Here is an 18,234-nt window from a genome sequence, read left to right as displayed (position 1 = left end):
TTGGCAACCCAGCTGTGTAGAATCCCTGGGGCAGTCAGAGCTCACTGCTACCATTTAATACCCACCTAGATTGCCTGGAACTGTCTTGTGCTAACTCAGCTGTGTGGTATCCTAAAGGTGGTCCCAGGGCACACTGGTTAGATTTCATACCCACCATGATAGCCTGGGAATGTCTCAGGCAACCCAGCTGTGTGGAATCCCAGCAGCAGTCTCAAAGCACACTGGTTAGTTTTCATACCCACCTACATAGCCTGGGAATGTCTCAGGCAACCCAGCTGTGTGGAATCCCAGCAGCAGTCTCAAAGCACACTGGTTAGTTTTCATACCCACCTACATAGCCTGGGAATGTCTCAGGCAACCCAGCTGTGTGGTATTCCAGCAGCAGTCTCAGAGCACACTGGTTTGTTTTCATACCCACCTACATAGCCTGGGAATGTCTCGGGTAACCCAGCTGTGTGGAATCCCAGAGGCAGTCTCAGAGCACACTGGTTAGTTTTCATACCCACCTACATAGCCTGGGAATGTCTCAGGCAACCCAGCTGTGTGGAATCCCAGCAGCAGTCTCAGAGCACACTGGTTTGTTTTCATACCCACCTACATAGCCTGGGAATGTCTCGGGTAACCCAGCTGTGTGGAATCCCAGAGGAAGTTACAAGGCACACTGGAAAGGTTTCATACCCACCTAGATGGCCTGGGAATGTCTCGGGTAACCCAGCTGTGTGGAATCCCAGAGGCAGTTACAAGGCACACTGGAAAGGTTTCATACCCACCTAGATGGCCTGGTGCTTTTCTTGGAATCCTCCAAGAAGAGGTTGAGTCTGAGGTGCCCTGCTACCTTAAGAGGTGTCAAAAGGATGATCACTAAAACCTAATGTGTGTCTATTTACGTGTACATTTTCAGCCAGTTCAACCAGAGATGAATTACAAGAGAAGTTGGTGAACAAAATAAAGCTGGTGCTAAGCTCAGGCTCAGATGAAGAATGTTCTATATGTCTAGACTCTCTGAACATGCCAGTTATAACCCGCTGTGCACATGTCTTTTGTAAAGAGTGCATTTGTCAGGTTATTTACAGCAAACAGGTAAGACTTTCTTTTTCATTTCTCCTATTAAATAATGAGCCAGTAAAACACTTTCAATCTTCAACCTGCATTTTCCCCTACAGTCAAATGCACAGTGTCCCATGTGCAGAGGTGAAGTGCGCCTGGAACATTTGCTGGAATGTCCAGATGAAGAGTCTGACCTGAGTGACAGCCAAAAGAAAGATCAGATATGGATGTCTAGTTCCAAAGTAAGACATACAGCATTTCCTCAAATGTATGCACACCTGACAAGCTTATGTTCTGCCGGGGAGATTTCCTTTCATTTCCTGTCCTGGAGAGAACAGGGAATGAGATAAAATCTCTTCAAAGTGAATAGAATTACCATCTTCTAAGAGTTGCTATAGGAACAGGTCTCCCCTCTCCAATTGGAGTATTTTTTCTTGCTCTGGTGGCTCAATATTTTTGAAATTCCCCTCACATTGCCTCCATGACAGTCAGTACCAGTACAAATAGAGTGGATAATCTTTCCTGTGGGGACACAGATAGTGATTAAAAAAAACCTAGACAATTGGAAGGTTTTTTCATATAAAGCAATCGCCACGGTATATAAATTATTATATCTAAGCAATTAAGCAATAATTATTTTTATTGGAAAAATACAAATATCTTCAAAGCCACTGAGATAAAAATGTTAATATATTTAAAATACTCCATTCACATTTCCAGAAGTAATCCTTGTTATCTATTATGTAATAAATAATGTCATTAGGTAAAGTGTCAGAGTTGAAATAATGTCATGTTATGACACGTTGATTGCATACTAGTCCTTACAAAGTTTCAATACTGAACCAACAAGAACATACAGTATATTCACTTCGTGTTAAAATACTATTCAAATTGGACACAGCATTCAGCATAGCATAACAAAACAGCAGATGTTGGTATAAACCCCACTTAGGCTGTGTATACACGGTTATATTTTCTTCATTCAAACTGCGGGCTAAACAAAGAAAGTATAACAGATTCCTCCATCAGCGCTTGCGAGAGCTAATGTTTCTATTGTATTCTGACAGCGGCCGCCTTTACTTGTGTAACTGCTGGTACACTTTCAAACAGGAAAATATAAATCATGAGAATTCTGCTCCATATACAACTTGCGTATTTGTCAGAGGATCCCATATAAATAACCTGCTCATATACTTGCCCCATCCAAATCAATTAAGGACTCTTCTGTATAAAATGCACATCAAACTCGTTGAATTGTCCAACACTTCAGACACTTGTGTATCCAGGTCAAGGAGATGTGGCGTAGATCATGCAGTTGGGACTGCGTCTAGTTTTGTCTTCATTAGAGGCAACTTTCTCAAGCAAAAGCGATAGCGCTCCAAGGCACTAAGTGGCTTAAAAGAAAAAAGAGAAAGCAAAGAGGTGGCACTATAATGATGCACAGTGCCAACTACGTCAACAATCACAGGTCAAACTGCATCCATATTGGATTCTGTGCATTCCTGAAACGCAAAACGGACCAACAGAGAAGTAATGTTAAATCAATTTATCAATATACATGGGGGCAGTTTATTAAAACTAGAGCAGGCAGAATCTGGAGCAGTTGCCCATAGCAACCAATCAGATTCTCTTTTCATTTTGTTTATTTAAGCTTTAAAAATGAAAGAGAGAAGCTGATTGGTTGCCATGAACGACTGCTCTAGATTCTGCTTCAGTTTTGATTAATTCCGTGGAAATATATTAACATATTCTAAAAAAAAACTCGAGTCGGTAACAAATCTGAATTGTTTTTACTTCTCCACACTTTGGGCACAAATAGAGGGGTAAATCTTCCCTGTGGGGACACAGACAGCAATAAAAACCAAAGAGAGTGTCCTGCCCTTTACTAATCACACAAAAAAACCTTTGCATACACTTTAAGCCTAGGGTGAGACATAATAGAGGGAATTTACTAAAACTGGAGCAGACAGAATGTGAAGCAGCTATGCATAGTAACCAATCAGCTTCTCTCTTCAGCTTGTTCAGTTAAGCTTTCAGAATGAAAGCTTGAATCCGACTGCACGGCTGCCCCAGATCCTGGCTGCTCCAGTCTTAGTAAACTCCCTTCAATGTGTTGTGTAGTCATACAAACGGGCGTTATCATTTGTATTGCAGATAAATGCTTTAATGCATGCACTGACAGAACAGAGAAATACAGATCGGCATGTCAAAAGTATCATTGTTTCACAGTTCACCTCGTTCTTATCATTGATTGAAACAGCTCTAAGGTAAGAAACCGTTCATGTATACCAGGAAATAGTTCCAGGGTGTGGGTCACTTTCTACCCTGGTGACAGTTAAAGGGAATTGAAATCTAAATGTATAGAGCGGTCACAGGAGCACAGAAGTTCTCTCCCATTGGGGACACTTATTGTTGGGCCAACTGTCAAAGGTGAAATTTCCCCTCACTCTGGGGCAGAAGTCCCCTCGCTTCTTTTTGCCTCCAAAATGTTTTGCAGATGGGACCCACACAACAATAAAAAATGTACTTAAATATTAACCCCCTCCCTCCACTTCCCAAAAATGTTTCATCATCTTCTCCCAACATGGTGCAGCTACATTCAGAGTGTGTGAGGTGAAGAAAGGCTACCCAAAGCTGAAGTCTGTCATGGGTCGATGCTGTCAGCTACTGTCTTTTCTGGAGTCTGTTATATGTAGTAACCAACGTTAAACATTCAAATGTATCTATGTCTTTATTGTCTTCTCTTCATAAAAAGAAGCGGCCTTCGCGTTGTAGTTTAATTATGATGTCCTAACACACACACATTACATGGATGCTGCATATGTAAATGTTTTAACCTTCCGACATGTTTCTCGGAGCAAAGTGCACTTTCAAGAATACATATGCAGATCAAGAAGACCAATTCAACCTATGGACTACATCTGTTTGGGCGCAAGGCTCTGCCAGTGGCAGATTCCAGTCCTTGTTGTACTGTTAGCTGCAGAGTGCTCTCCAGGCTCAGAGCTGTGGCACTGCCTCACTGTGTAAGTAGGCCTCTATAAGTGGCAGTAGAGCACTAACCTCTGCACTATGGCACCTTCCAGACCTGTGTGTACAGTGTTGGTTAGCCACAGAGCAGTTTCTAGCTTCAGAACAGTGGTTAGGCCTCTGGTATAACCCAGTTTCTGTTTCATTCCTATGCAAATAGGTCTCTATAAAATTGGCTTCACAGCCTGTGGCATTTGAACACTGAGCTCTTGATTATGCCCTTTGTATACAGTTTCAGTTAGCCGCAGAGTGCTTTCTAGTTTCAGAGTAGTGGTTTAGTTTCCAGTGTACCCCAGTCTTTGATGTCTTCTAGTGAACGCTATACTCTACATTATGATGCTTTGCACCCTTGTATAATAACTTAGTTTACCAGGGTACTCCCCAGATGTTGAGCGATGACACATCCTTTGGTGTGACCCAGTCTCTTTATAACCTCATCCTGGTGATTAGGTTTCTGTGTTTGCGTTAACATATCTCGATATGTAACTCTGCTTTATATCACTTCTCAGTTGCTTGTGAACTGTTTTTAGTGTTTTGTGGAATACTACCAAGTAGGGATGTTCAGATACCAGTGCTGATACTTGGCATTTTCATGAGAACTACAAGGATTGCAGCGGTTGCAGCTGGGACCTGGCTCTGGCGCTCCACCACTGTCCTGAAATCATTAGTCTGTATTGTTTTAGAAAAACTGTCACATGACAATAAAGAAAAATTTATCAGTACTCGTATCTAAACAAATCATACTTTAAAACGGATGCACGAATTCCAGGAGCCCTGTATACTCCTTAAAAATGAAATGACAGCTGCCTCCTAACTTTTGATTTTTTTTTCTAGTCTAGTCTTGGAGCTGGAAAAGTATCTGTACTTGGTATCTGAACATCTCTACTGCCCAGTTTTAGACCAGTGGCATAACCTGTATGTATAAAACACAAAAAGATTCCCAGGACACCTGCCAGCTAGCATGCAACAAAGCAAATAGCCCTGTCCAGCAGTATGCGTTAAAAGCGGAGGTTTTAGTTGCGTTTTAACGCATACTGTTAGAGAGGGCCATTTGTTTTGTTGCAGGCTAGCTGGCAGGTGTGCTGGGGATCTTTTTGTGTTTTGTATTGTTGTCAGCCTTCCCATGTGCACCCTGCTACATAGGCTGGTTATAAATTTTATGCAGTTACCATCTTTTTCCACCATAACCTGTATGTATGCCTCTGTATTCTGCCCATAAAATTACCCATAACAGCTGCAAAGTTCTTAATAGAATGTAAGTCATAGGGGGGTCATATAGAGAAGGACCCTAATGCTAACAGTGAAGGAAACAGGGAGCAAAGCATTGCAATATCAGGGATAGTGTGCCTAGAGGGGGTAGAGCCCTCGCCAGAACTGTTATCTGGTTGTATGGCCCTTGGGCCCCCACCTTGGTATTCCGATGTCCATGGTCCGCCATGTGTGCCCCCTGGTAGATGAGAGGATGCCAAATGTGCAGACACTAGTAGGCCTCACGAACCAGGTTTGAGCAGTGCAGTGTCTAATGCAGAGTCACAGCAGGAAGTGTGGTCCTGCCAAAGTGCCCATAGGCCACAAAGGAAGACATTTTTTGGCCCAATTCAAAGCTGAGGCTGAACCAACTGCTTAAAGTGCAACAAAAAATCTTCACAGGAGTTACAGAATTAACCAATTGGGGGACTGGGGCTTCTGCCTGGGTACCATGGCTGTGACTTACCTGAGTGCCTTGTGTTCCTCACCATGGATGTTGCAATGGCTGAGGAAACCTGCTATCTGAACTTTGTCCTCTGGGTTGGCATACCCCACTGGGGAACAGGGGTCAGGGCTCCACCTAGATAGACCCCTTGACCTGTAGATCACCCTGTGTTTAACCACACATTGCACAAAGTGCCAAGGAATGCACAAAAGGGATTACAGGCCAGGTCCATCAATATTCAGATCATAGTCTCCATTACCTGTCTTGCTTTGGATTACCAGATTCTTCTTGGTGTTTTTCCTTTCTTACGTGTACATTCCTTAGTTTCTGCCTCTCTGTCCTACAGCTTGCTTCAAGCATAACTCCCTTTGGATTCTCTTATATTTAGGAGTTCTATACAGTTCAACTACCTTTTCCTTCAGGTCCTTTGATAATTCTTTTGCTTTCCCCATGACTCAAAATCCAGACACGTCAGTGCAGCACTGGATGAAGGATGCAAGGGTCTGTCAGGAGGCCAGACACTCATTGTACTTTTATACACACACACACTGATTACATGCACACAGATCACATGTGAGGATGGTTCCCTTTAATAGCCTTTCACACCCCTTTGTGTCAACCTGTGTGCATGTTATCAGTCATAAGAATCAAAATAGACTGAAACTGTTCAGCTGTTGTATACATATAACGGCTGTGATAACATTTGACGTAGATGAATAAAAAACAGCGGGATGATGACATTGTGGCTCAGTAGTATCTTATGGTTTCATTTGACCTCCCTCCTTTTTCCCTTTAGCAGTTACGTAACCTAGATTTTATGCAAAGCAGTAGAGGATTAATGCTAAGTCAGATGTGTTTTATCCATGCCGTGTCTGTTGTCTTGGAAACGTTACACTGTCCTCATTTTTATGTGTAGAGAGTCCGGCTTCACGTTTACACGCCTGGATGGATCTATGAACCAGAAAAAGCGCACAGAAGCAATTCAGTCATTCCAAAGCAGTCATAACGACTCTCCAACCATTATGCTGCTGTCACTGAAAGCTGGAGGAGTTGGTCTAAACCTGACAGCGGCATCTCGTGTGTTTCTGATGGATCCTGTAAGTAATTTAATAAAAATGGCGCTTATTTTCCTTAAATTACACAAATACATTGTGGAATGATTTTATTGCTGCAGCAAAAAGCAATTTTAATGGGAAGTGTTGATTATTAGAGTATTCTACTAAGCACCATCTACAATGGCCACATCACCTACCCTACATGTCTTTTCAAATTCCCCCAAACCATGGGGCCCTGCAGCTTTTGATTTTAGGAACATACATGTAAAAAAAAAATTATTTAAGGTATAAATTAGGGATAAGCTCAGGTGAAGTCCGGACCTGAGCTTTCCCAAGCCCGGAAAGGGACATGGGGCCACCCACCCAATCGGCTGCAAGCCGGAGCATTCCCTGCCCCACAGCTGCACATAAACAAAGGGGAAAAATGCGCGTGCTGACATCATTGACCTAATATGGCCACATGGCAATATGAGGTCAATGCTTTGACCTATTATAGCCATGTGACTATAAGATCAATGACATCACAGCGTTCCATTGCTTTGCTTGCGGATGGGGACTTCCCATCCGCAGATGATTGAGCAGCAGAAGGAGCTTACTTCTGAGTTTGCAGCAGTACAGAGTTCATCCCTAGTGTGAAGGTTGAGGAAAATTCTCGTTGCATGATACAATCGGAGGTTTTCCTGCCCTGACCCTCCATGAGCTGTGCTGACAACTAATAATACTGGAGGAGATTAGCATATGGAAATACATTGTAAATACTAAAATAACACATTTCCAGTTTTCAGCCTACACAAATCTTGTCAAAGTGCCTGTCACAAACTCCATACTTGTGACCATGTGGGGTGCCAGACTATTGGCTACCCACATAAAGTAGAGAAGAATGTCAATTGGTTGTGTGTGGTGATATTTTATTTTATCACATTCTAGCTTTAAATTAAATAAGAGCTCTGCCATTGGCCAGTGTAATAGGGACTGTAAGTAAACAGAGGTTTAAGTTTTGTGACAAATTCTCATTTGGATTGAGGTGTAGACTTTGAGATATTCAGATTCCTGGTTTAAGGCCACTCCAGCCAAGCAATGGCTGTGGGTTTAAGGTCACTGTCCTGCTGGAAGGTGATGCTCTCTGCTCCAGTCTTGTTTCTTCTTTTTGCCTGAAACAGGTTTTCCCTGCTGTTGTCTAGAGCCCATTTCTGGGCATTCAAGAAAAGGGCCCTTGTAGCGCGACAGCCCGCATTACAAGGTTTAAGTGCTTATTTTTTTATCCATAGACTTGTTACATTGGTCATAGACCAGGTTCCATAAACCTGCATTAGGCGCGAAGATGCCGAAGATCATCCTACCACTTGGAGCAGCGGGGGAGAGCACCGACAGCTGAGGGAGCGGAATTCAGTTTAAGTGACACTTAACTCAGGAGTTAAATCCTAAAAATGCATTCAAGTACCTTAACTTATAAAAATCCTATTTGTGTATCACTGGGCTGTAGATCCTCAAATCATCTCTGAATTGGTGCTGACACTGTCCTTTCTTCTGGAGGGTGGCTACTTTTGTTCTCCATGGTCCCTTTATGTGTGTGTAAAGTAGCCACCGCTCCAAGATCACTTCCATGATCAAAAATGTCATGTTTAGTTTACAAATTTGTTTTTGTTTTTTATTAGTTAGGGTACTTATGCGTTATTAAGATTTAACTCCTGAGTTGTGTCCACTGTCAGTAACACTGTCAGTAAGCACCTAACCCTTGAGGTGTATGGGGTAGTCACACTGCAAGGGTATTTTGTATTTTTTTTTTTGCCTGAAGATGGGCTTTAAATACATTCTCTCACAAATTCTAGGGCCACACAACTACACACATCAATCACGTGTCTTTTAAAGGCAATAAGTACCGGAGCTTATTGATGGCTTTCACAGCAATGGATAACATGTTTATGTGCAATAAGCGATGTAATTCCTGTCGTTTTCTACTTCTTGTTTTTTGCCTGTATTTAAGGCATGGAATCCAGCTGCTGAAGAGCAATGCTTTGATCGTTGTCATCGACTAGGACAGACCAAAGAAGTTATTATTACTAAGGTAACATATTCAAAATAATGAAAGTGCATTTCCTACTAGCAGGTGGGGCTGATGAGAAGATACTGGTGTGTAATCCTCACCTGACACATACAAAGCTGTTTCTAGAGATAAGGAGTCAACCAGCTCTGCTGAAGATCTGCCAGTGGCGGCAGGGAACTTCATTAATTTTCATAAGCTGGGCCTTGGCAACTGCCGCAAGTTTTTGCAGAAAAAAACATGTCCTGCTGGTGCCTTCATGAATGTTGCAAAGCTGTCTTTGAATGTGTATCTTCAAAAAAGCAAGGAGTGCCATAGTACCCTTTGTGGAGAAAACTGAAGGTGTCTGCCATTGTCTGACCCTTAACTAGAATATTCGTTTTTAGGTAGTGATGGTGCAGCCATACAATTTCACTGTGAGTAATATCATCGTCCCAATAGTATTTGACTTCTTTCTCATCCATTGAAGGACACAGGAAGTCTTCTAGTGCCGCCTGGATTGCAATGCAGGATTACCAAGCACTCATTCCAACTGAGGGATAGGTAGAAAGTCTCCCACAAGTTAGTTTCAGCCCATACTCCACTTATGTCAATACTAGGCAACCCCGCGTTCCTCCCAGGCTTTTCAAAAGTAGTTTCAATGTAAGCTTTACCTTGTATAACATTTTCTAAACTTCTGAGGTAATGCCCATTACAAACCCTATAGACCCTCCCATCAACTCTGACTAGGTGAAGTCTTACAATACTTTCAGATGAAATCATTTTCTCAAGCAGTGCCGCCCCTCTACTGATGACCCATCTAGCCTGACTTCTTTTGAATACTGCCTGAAGGACAACTTTATGTCCCAGGACGTATTTCTTTTATCTTCTCATTGCCAGTGCACAGAAGGAACTCCCTTTATAACTTCAACAGACCTCTCGATTTAGAACACTGAAAACAAATCTGGCTCGCCACTGCCAAGAGTTTGTTGAATGTACTTGCTGTGGGTGCGAATTATGAATTACTCTTCCGGCGGTACTTATCTCCCCTGTGAATCTCCCGTTCTGTCCCCGGCTGCCCCTCCAATTGCCTCTGAGCTTCCCCTTTCTTGCACACGTGGGTGAAATGCTCGAAGGCCAGACGCATTTAGGTCCGAGTCTATCAGCTCCTGTACACAGTGTTAGGGGTTTTCTTCAATAAAGATCCCTCTGTAGTTCTCCTTAACAAAAAAAACTGCTGCCTGTACACATACTCAATTCATACTTGTTACTTAGATTCTTACTCAATTCATACTTGTTACTTATATTCTTACTCAATTCATACTTGTTACTTAGATTCTTACTCATACTTGTTACTTATATACTCAATTCATACTTGTTACTTATATTCTTACTCAATTCATACTTGTTACTTAGATTCTTACTCATACTTGTTACTTATATTATATACTCAATTCATACTTGTTACTTAGATTCTTACTCAATTCATACTTGTTACTTAGATTCTTACTCATACTTGTTACTTATATACTCAATTCATACTTGTTACTTATATTCTTACTCAATTCATACTTGTTACTTATATTCTTACTCATACTTGTTACTTATATTATATACTCAATTCATACTTGTTACTTAGATTCTTACTCAATTCATACTTGTTACTTATATTCTTACTCAATTCATACTTGTTACTTATATTCTTACTCATACTTGTTACTTATATTATATACTCAATTCATACTTGTTACTTAGATTCTTACTCAATTCATACTTGTTACTTATATTCTTACTCAATTCATACTTGTTACTTATATTCTTACTCAATTCATACTTGTTACTTATATTCTTACTCATACTTGTTACTTATATTATATACTCAATTCATACTTGTTACTTATATTCTTACTCATACTTGTTACTTATATTATATACTCAATTCATACTTGTTACTTATATTCTTACTCATACTTGTTACTTATATTCTTACGGCTGCAAAACCGGTACTGACTAAACCGTGGAGATCGCCCTCAAAATAGTCTTTGCAAAAGTTAAAGTGACAGTAAACTCAGGAGTTAAATCTTAAAGTGACATTAAAGGCAAAAAATGTTTTCCCTCCCCCCAATGTAAATGTTAGCACTTACCTTAAATGATGTCTCTATTTCCGATCTTCCTCTTCTTTCCCCATGTTTTCATCTGTCCCTCCAGCGGTGTGACGTCACTCCGATCCAGCGCTGACTGCTCTGTCTCTCCGATCCAGCGGTGTCTGCATGCGGGTGCACGCGTCCATAGACTTACCTTGCGTCTCTGCTCGTCTCCCGGCCGAGAATCAGAACTGCGCATGCGCCCGCCCCAAGATCCTTTGCGGCCGTACGAGCAGTTCCTGATTCTCGGCGCGGGAACGAGCGGCGATAACGAGGTAAGTTTAAAATGATTTTAAACGTTTTTTTGGTTTTTTTTACACTTCTTGCCTAAATCTACTGCATGCTAGCAGTAGATATAAGCAAAAAAACCGGAGGGTTTAGAACCCCTTTAAGAATACATTCAAGTACCTTAACTATTAACAAAAATGTCTCTTATTTGTGTATCACTCTGCTGTAGATCCCCAAATCATCTCTGAATTGGTGCTGACATTGTCCTTCCTTCTGGAGGGTGACTACTTTTGTTCCCCATGGTCTCTGTGTGTGTTGTAAAGTAGCCACCGCTCCAAGCTCACCTGTGATGGACTACAATCTCACATTTAGTTTACTAATTTGTATTGAGATTGTAGTCCATCTAGTCTAGTGAGCTTGGAGCGGTGACTACTTTACAACAAACACAGGGACCATGGGGAACAAAAGTAGCCACCCTCCAGAAGGAATGTCTGGGTCAGCACCAATTCAGAGATGATTGGAGGAGCTGCGGCTGAGTGATATACAAATACAATAAATTTTTGATAATAGTTAAGCTACTTGAAAGCATTTTTAACCACTTCTGGGCCGGTCGTAGTAAAAAAACGGCCGGCCCGGAGCTCTCTAGATCTGAGCGGGCGTCTTTAGACGTCCACTCAGACACGCCCCCTCGCGCGCGCCGCGGGGCGTGCGCGAGCGGGAAACGGCCGAAATTTTGAAACAGGCAGCGATGCCTGTTACCATACAAGCGATCCGCCGGCTGTAGAGCGTGTATGGGGTGCCGATCGGTACACGACCTCCCTCCGGTCCCCTCTCCTCTGAAAGAATGCGGAAGTGTTGTATAATACATCACTTCCGCATTCTTGTGTCACTCTCCAGCTTCAGAAGCTGATGGAGCAGATCTGTGCTTCATCAGCTTCTTTTGGGGGGTCCTTGGTGACATTAGGGGTCCCTAATGTCTCCATAAAGATTTTACCCGACGTGACCTGATCTTTTATATTTTACCAAAAAACTGGTTAATAATAAATGTTTCCTAACAATGTAAAAAAAAAGTTTTTCCTAATTATAGTAAAAAATAAAACCCGTAGCGGTGATTAAATACCCCCAAAATAAAGCTCTATCTGTCCCCAAAAAATGGTATAAAATTAATTTCAGTACAGCATTGCATGACGGAATAAACGTCAGTCAAAGTATCGCAGCGCTGAACACTGAAAAATGGTCTGGCCAGGAAGGGGGTCTAAACACCTGGTCTTGAAGTGGTTAAGGTTTAACCCCTGAGTTTAGTGTCACTTTATGGAAAGCTCTCTTACCAGGGGCCCTTCTCTATCTTGTGCCACAGTCCCTAATTTTCCGAACCTCCCCCCTCTTCTTTGCACCAATTCCCTTTTTCCCTCAATTCCAATTGTTCCTTGATAAAGCTTTTTGAACAAAAAAAAATGCCTTTTAGATATTTTTGTTGAACATTTTTAAAGTGAAAGAAAACTCAGGCAGTCCCCATAGAAAGACTAAGTACACTCTGGGCTTCCCCTCATTAGCATACAATGATTCTAGATTGTTAACCCTTTGTTAGGACAGTGTTCCAATCTCGTTTACAACTGATAATGAAATCTGCCAGCACAGTACAGATTGGGTCCTGTCACCTAGGACCCCCCAAAAGAAGCTGATTATGGTAACCTCCACAGCCCCCTTGTATTCTAGAGGAAAACTCAGTTTAGAGAAAACAAGTAATTTGTAAGCAGCACTCTATCTAAGTGTAAAAATGGGGAGCTGCACTCCAGAGATGAATCTTTAATCCATGGGCATATAAATCAGCTGTACACCGATACACAACTTTATGCGCTCACGCGTTCCACCATTGATCACAGAGCTGAAATCGGTCCTTTCTGTAATTGTAATATTGTCATTTTACATCTGAATTACAGCAAAAGCTCATCGGCTATTTGGATTTGACTGTGATAGGGGTGGTTGAGGACAATGTAGGACAAGTCTCATCCTACAGAAAGGGGGGCTCTGGGGGGGTGACAGTTGCCATCCGGGGACTATTAAGAGAGCCATTCTGAAGGGCCAGTTTATTAGACTTAAACATAACTACTAATGTGGAATATTATCAGAAAGTCGCTAAAGATCTTGAGAAGAGATTTTTAGAACGGGAATACTCCTCTTCTCTTATTAATAGTATGTAGGACAAAGTGTCTAAAATTCCACGGACAGATTTGTTAAGGGATACAATTAGAAAAGGGAGTAGTAGAAATAGCAGGAAAAGTAATCAATCAGGGACGAAACATCGTAAGATACTCTTTGTAGTCCCCGGGTTACGAACAAGATAGGTTCTGTAGGTTTGTTCTTAAGTTGAATTTGAATGTAAGTTGGAACAGGTACATTTTTTAAGTGTACCTCCAGCCCAAATTTCTTTATTTTTTAGTTTTGGATAGCATAGGGAAGGGTTAACCCCCTGTAACGTTTGTTTTGTTGTGTGCCCCAGTTCAGAAGATTTCACCTCACTTTCTGTCCCTGTGACAATTGGATTTTGAAAATGTTGGGTTGTTGTGGAAACAAGGATCGGTGATAAAGCTTCAGTGGAAACACCTTTTTCCTATGATAACTCTTACAGGAGTAAATTTCCCTTTCTAGGGCTATATTTCCTCTCACTTACTGTTGTCTCAAGGACAGGAAGCGAGAAGAAATCTTTCTAATGAGGCTATAGACAGCAGTAAAACCCTCACAGTGACCCGGAAGAAGAGGTTGGCACCTCTCGTCTAAACGTCTAAGAGCCAACTTCCTGTAATGTACGTGGAGTACTACAAACCAGACCCAAATAGGCGGGCACTGCTCGCCAGCATGAGTGCGGTAGCATTACCTTTGCTGTACAGCAACACCCTCCGTTTTTAAGTAGGAGTCGGATGTATGTAACCCGGGAACTGCCTGTATACGGAAGTGCAAAAAATAGTAAAAAGGTATTTACCGATCCTTAAGGCCACATTCACACTGAGCGATTTTTTGCAGCGATATCGCTCATATTTCCACGCGATATCGCTCTATGTAGCTTCTCCAATCCATTTCAATGGAGCTGTTCACATCTCGCCGCTCAATATCGCTTGTAGCTTGTCGCTCCTACATGACCCTTTTTTCTGCAGATTTCGAGCGATTTTGCTCCTGATTGCATACAGCCCAATAGGAAAAAGTCGGTCAATATCGCACATATAAAATCGCGCGATTTTCATGTCGCTCAGTGTGAATGGGGCCTTATGGAGACAAAGATTTAAAGGATGTTTTGCAGACGGGTGTAAGATTTGCGGCTAGACGGACACGTACTTTAGGCAATATTTTGCCTCCCAGCTTGTTTAAATGAGATTGAATGATGGTTGTGGATGGCTGTGTACGGTTGGGCGTGTATAAATGCAATTAATTTCCTTGTTCGGGTTGTGACTTGCTGGGAGATGCACATACAGTGACATCTTATACTACTGGAACATCTTACAAGATAAAACAATGAGTTCATTGCCAGAGTAGATTTCTTGTATACGTGATTTCCTGCACCCAGTGCCACAAACAGTTCATTAGTAAGACCACAAGGCGACTCTGTGACTGTACCAGGGATCACCTATTCAATATTAGATTGAAGACGAATACCAATATAGCAAAACATTTCTGCAACAATCCTAGTGGGAGTGTAGATAGCATGCCGATCCAAGTTATAGAGAGTTGGTGATAGGTTTTCTTTATTGGCCAAAAGGGAGGTGTATTGGATATTTATATTGAAGACACGTATCCCTCAGGGATTGAACTTTAAATGGGACTTATTATGAATGATGTGATTTGTACTAGTGATGCACTTCCCCTTATACCCCCTTACGTGGCTACATAGAGTACTGCGGTCAGGAGAAAAATCTCTTCTTTACTTTTCTATGCAACTTTTATTATATGAAAGGTTTTTTTAATGTAGTAAATGAAAAGTTTATATTTCTGGGATCACATGTGCATCTCTTCCTCCTTGCTTCATAAGCCAAACATCAACCTCAGTAGATTTGTTACATGTTCATTTTCAATGAGGAGTTAAATATTGTCACCATTGTATTGGTTTTTAGTGATTTCATTGTAAGAAATTGAATGCATCTTTTCTTGCAGTAAGGTCTGCTGTAGGTTGATACCAATAGAGCATTGGTAAGGGGGGTAATGGCTGTTCCGAGAAGTAGGGGTTTTACACGGATGGATTCAATCAGTCATGTTTTAACGTTGTTTGCCCTGTGACTGATTTCAGCTCTGTGATCAGGCTATAACGGTGGGACACGTGAGAGGCGTAAAGTTGTGTGTCAGTGTACAGGTCATGTATGCTCGTGGATTAAACAAGCGTAGGGAACATTTATTTCTAGTGAGTGAGTGAGGCTTGCCCTTTTTACACTTGGATTTAGTGCCTGTCAGACTGTGGCGTGCCCTTGCAGTCGGCACACAACAAAAGCAGATGAGATCCTCAGATTGTGGATGTGAGCTGAGCAGTGTATTTGTCTTGTGTAATTTGTAAGCAGCAATTTTTTTTTTTTCTTTTTCAGTTGTGTTGAATGAGAAAATGTAACAAATATAAAATTCTTGTTATCCTAACTTGCCTGAAAAAGTGGAAATATACTTTAAGACCTTTTCTGCAAGGGGTGTCCCAGCTTGGGTTTCCATGTGACTCCTTGGGCTCTGAATGTGGTTCGTTCTGTGCTTCAGAAGCCTTTAGATACATTCCTTTATCTACTCTCACCAATAAGGTGGTTTTCCTTATAGTGTTCACATTTTGAGTCTAGTATCTGAACTGGCGGCCTTATCTTGCTAAAATAAAACTCTTTTTGGTCTTACATAGAGACAAGGTGGTGTTAAGATCCTGAACTTCTTCCTTAAGGCCATTGTTCTCCCATCCTTGTCTGACTCCATTGTTGGATGTGGTTTGGGCTGTGCGAGTCTTAGCTGCCGCTTCTTTCAGAAATAGATTCTTGTTTTGTTGTTCTGGATGGGACCTGGAGAGCTTCCCTTTTGATCATTTGGGTAGTTTCTGTTGTCATTATGATTGGAAAAGAGTAAACACAGTTGATTGATAATAAATGGCTTCAGCCAAACACTACCCATGAGTGACAGAAAGGTTTTCATGTTATCATTCATATTCTCTGAAAAATGGCCAGGAAATCATAAATTCTGCCAGGGTGTGTAAACTTATGAGCACAAGTGTATAATCCTGTTCCAAGGAAACGATTCGAAAGGTAAGGAGTTTAAAAACATTTTTAGTAGGGATGTACCGATATGGAGTATATACTTGTACTCACCCAAATGCTTCACTACCATCACTGATACCAGCACTTCTAGCCTGAGGTTAGATTTCCTCTGACCGGAAGTGCCACAAGGGAACATGGAGGCAGCTTCCTGGCCAATCACTTGTTGCCAGGTAGCCACCTTCATGCTGTTTTGCCAGCTTGATGCTGATTAGCTAGGAAGGGCAATCGAGGAATCAGACAGCCGGTAATGCCACCCGTCTTGCCGATTGGCTGGGGAAGCCAGCTTCATGCTAGCAGAAGTCTAGGTATCTGTACTGGCGAGTACCTAAAGATCCAAAACCTATACCAAAAAAAACTGTTATTGGCGCATCCCTAATTTTTAAGTATGCCGTGTAAATAAGAACACAAACACAGTGGGGGAGGGGCTGTTCTGCACGTTAACAAGAAAGGTGGACACATATTGTAAGCTATGACTTGACAAACCATAAAGTATACTGCTAACCCCAGTCTGTCTCTTCAGTTTGTTGTTAAAGATTCAGTGGAAGAAAATATGCAAAAAATTCAGAACAAGAAGCGAGAGCTGGCTGCAGGGGCATTTGGAGGAAATAAGCCGACTTCCAGTCAAATGAAGCAAGCGCGCATTAATGAAATCCGTACCCTGGTGGATCTGTAGAAGACCTTTTTTAAATGTCTGGAAGAAGAATCTATGCAGTATTTTGTTACAAATATCTGTATTAAGTGTCCCTTTATGGTGATCTGCATTTTTCGATACAAAATAAATCTGGGAGGGAAAATATTCAAAGAATGTAAACCAAGAATAAAGCACTTTATCCATTGATATATTTTCTTTTCGTATGATAGCACAGACAATGGTAAACTTGGCACTGTATCTGCTGCCACAGACTGCAGCTCCAGGCAGGACTGCACAATCCAGACATTACATTTCTGGGTGTATGGTTGCTTTACATACGTAAAAACAAAACACTCTGTAACCCAAGGTCCCAGGTTTGTTCCTTTGACAGATCACAGGAGTGTTTAAGGTTCTATTAGGGATGCGCCGATACCCGGGGGGGGAGCCAGCTCAGCATAACAGCCCACTGCTTCCACCCGCATGCCTCAGCTTTGTAGCAAAGTAGAACCAAGAACATGGAAAGTAAACACAAAGGGAGCGCCTTTCCTAGTGCAGATCAATTTATTTCAATAAGCATGGAGTAAAAAGGAGATGAAATGGTACTCACAAACATGTGTTACACAGGCATGGAATGGGAGCTGACATGCAGTAAGGCATCCACTGGACAATTCCTGTGTGTGATGATGTGCTTCCAGGGCACGCCCCCTTCATCAGAACATCATGTTCTGATAAAGGGGGCATGCCCCGGAAACACATCATCACACACAGGAATTGTCCAGTGGATTTCCAGATTCCCGGCTTCTTTGGGGCAGCATCCTGCAGTATGCCTGAGAAGATTTCCCAGTGAGGACTGATAGGGGCACTTCATTGTTTTTACTGGAGAATCAAGAACATGCTCAAACACACATGGGTGGAGAGAAAAACAGGACCCATGTCCCTCAATGAACTCCATAAAGTGGATTTTATGGCAAGTACAAAAATCCTATTTTCTCTCTCATCCATTGAGGGACACAGTCATATACTGTAGACACCCAAAAGCAGTCCAACGGAACGGTGAACAGCAAGTGCTGTAAAAACAGAAGCAAGCACTGCCTGCAGCTCAAAGAGGCCCCCCCACCCCCCCCC

At 41.9% G+C, this 18,234-nt stretch overlaps 1 protein-coding gene across 1 annotated transcript in view; it reads left to right on the top strand.

Moving 5' to 3' along the window:
* HLTF (helicase like transcription factor) overlaps positions 1-17,151 on the top strand; it is a 58,807-nt gene extending 41,656 nt beyond the window's left edge. The window contains exons 19-24 of the mRNA XM_018568888.1: positions 902-1,080; positions 1,164-1,289; positions 3,202-3,314; positions 6,684-6,864; positions 8,807-8,887; positions 16,999-17,151. Of these exons, the coding sequence (XP_018424390.1) occupies positions 902-1,080; positions 1,164-1,289; positions 3,202-3,314; positions 6,684-6,864; positions 8,807-8,887; positions 16,999-17,151 (833 nt within the window). The remainder of the gene's footprint in view (positions 1-901; positions 1,081-1,163; positions 1,290-3,201; positions 3,315-6,683; positions 6,865-8,806; positions 8,888-16,998) is intronic.
* The last annotated feature ends 1,083 nt before the right edge of the window (positions 17,152-18,234 follow it).

The sequence above is a fragment of the Nanorana parkeri genome, unplaced genomic scaffold (genome assembly GCF_000935625.1).
Source record: "Nanorana parkeri isolate BGI_ZX_2015 unplaced genomic scaffold, ASM93562v1 scaffold1259, whole genome shotgun sequence".
Lineage (NCBI taxonomy): Eukaryota > Metazoa > Chordata > Amphibia > Anura > Dicroglossidae > Nanorana > Nanorana parkeri.
This window is presented reverse-complemented; position numbering and strand designations above follow the sequence as displayed.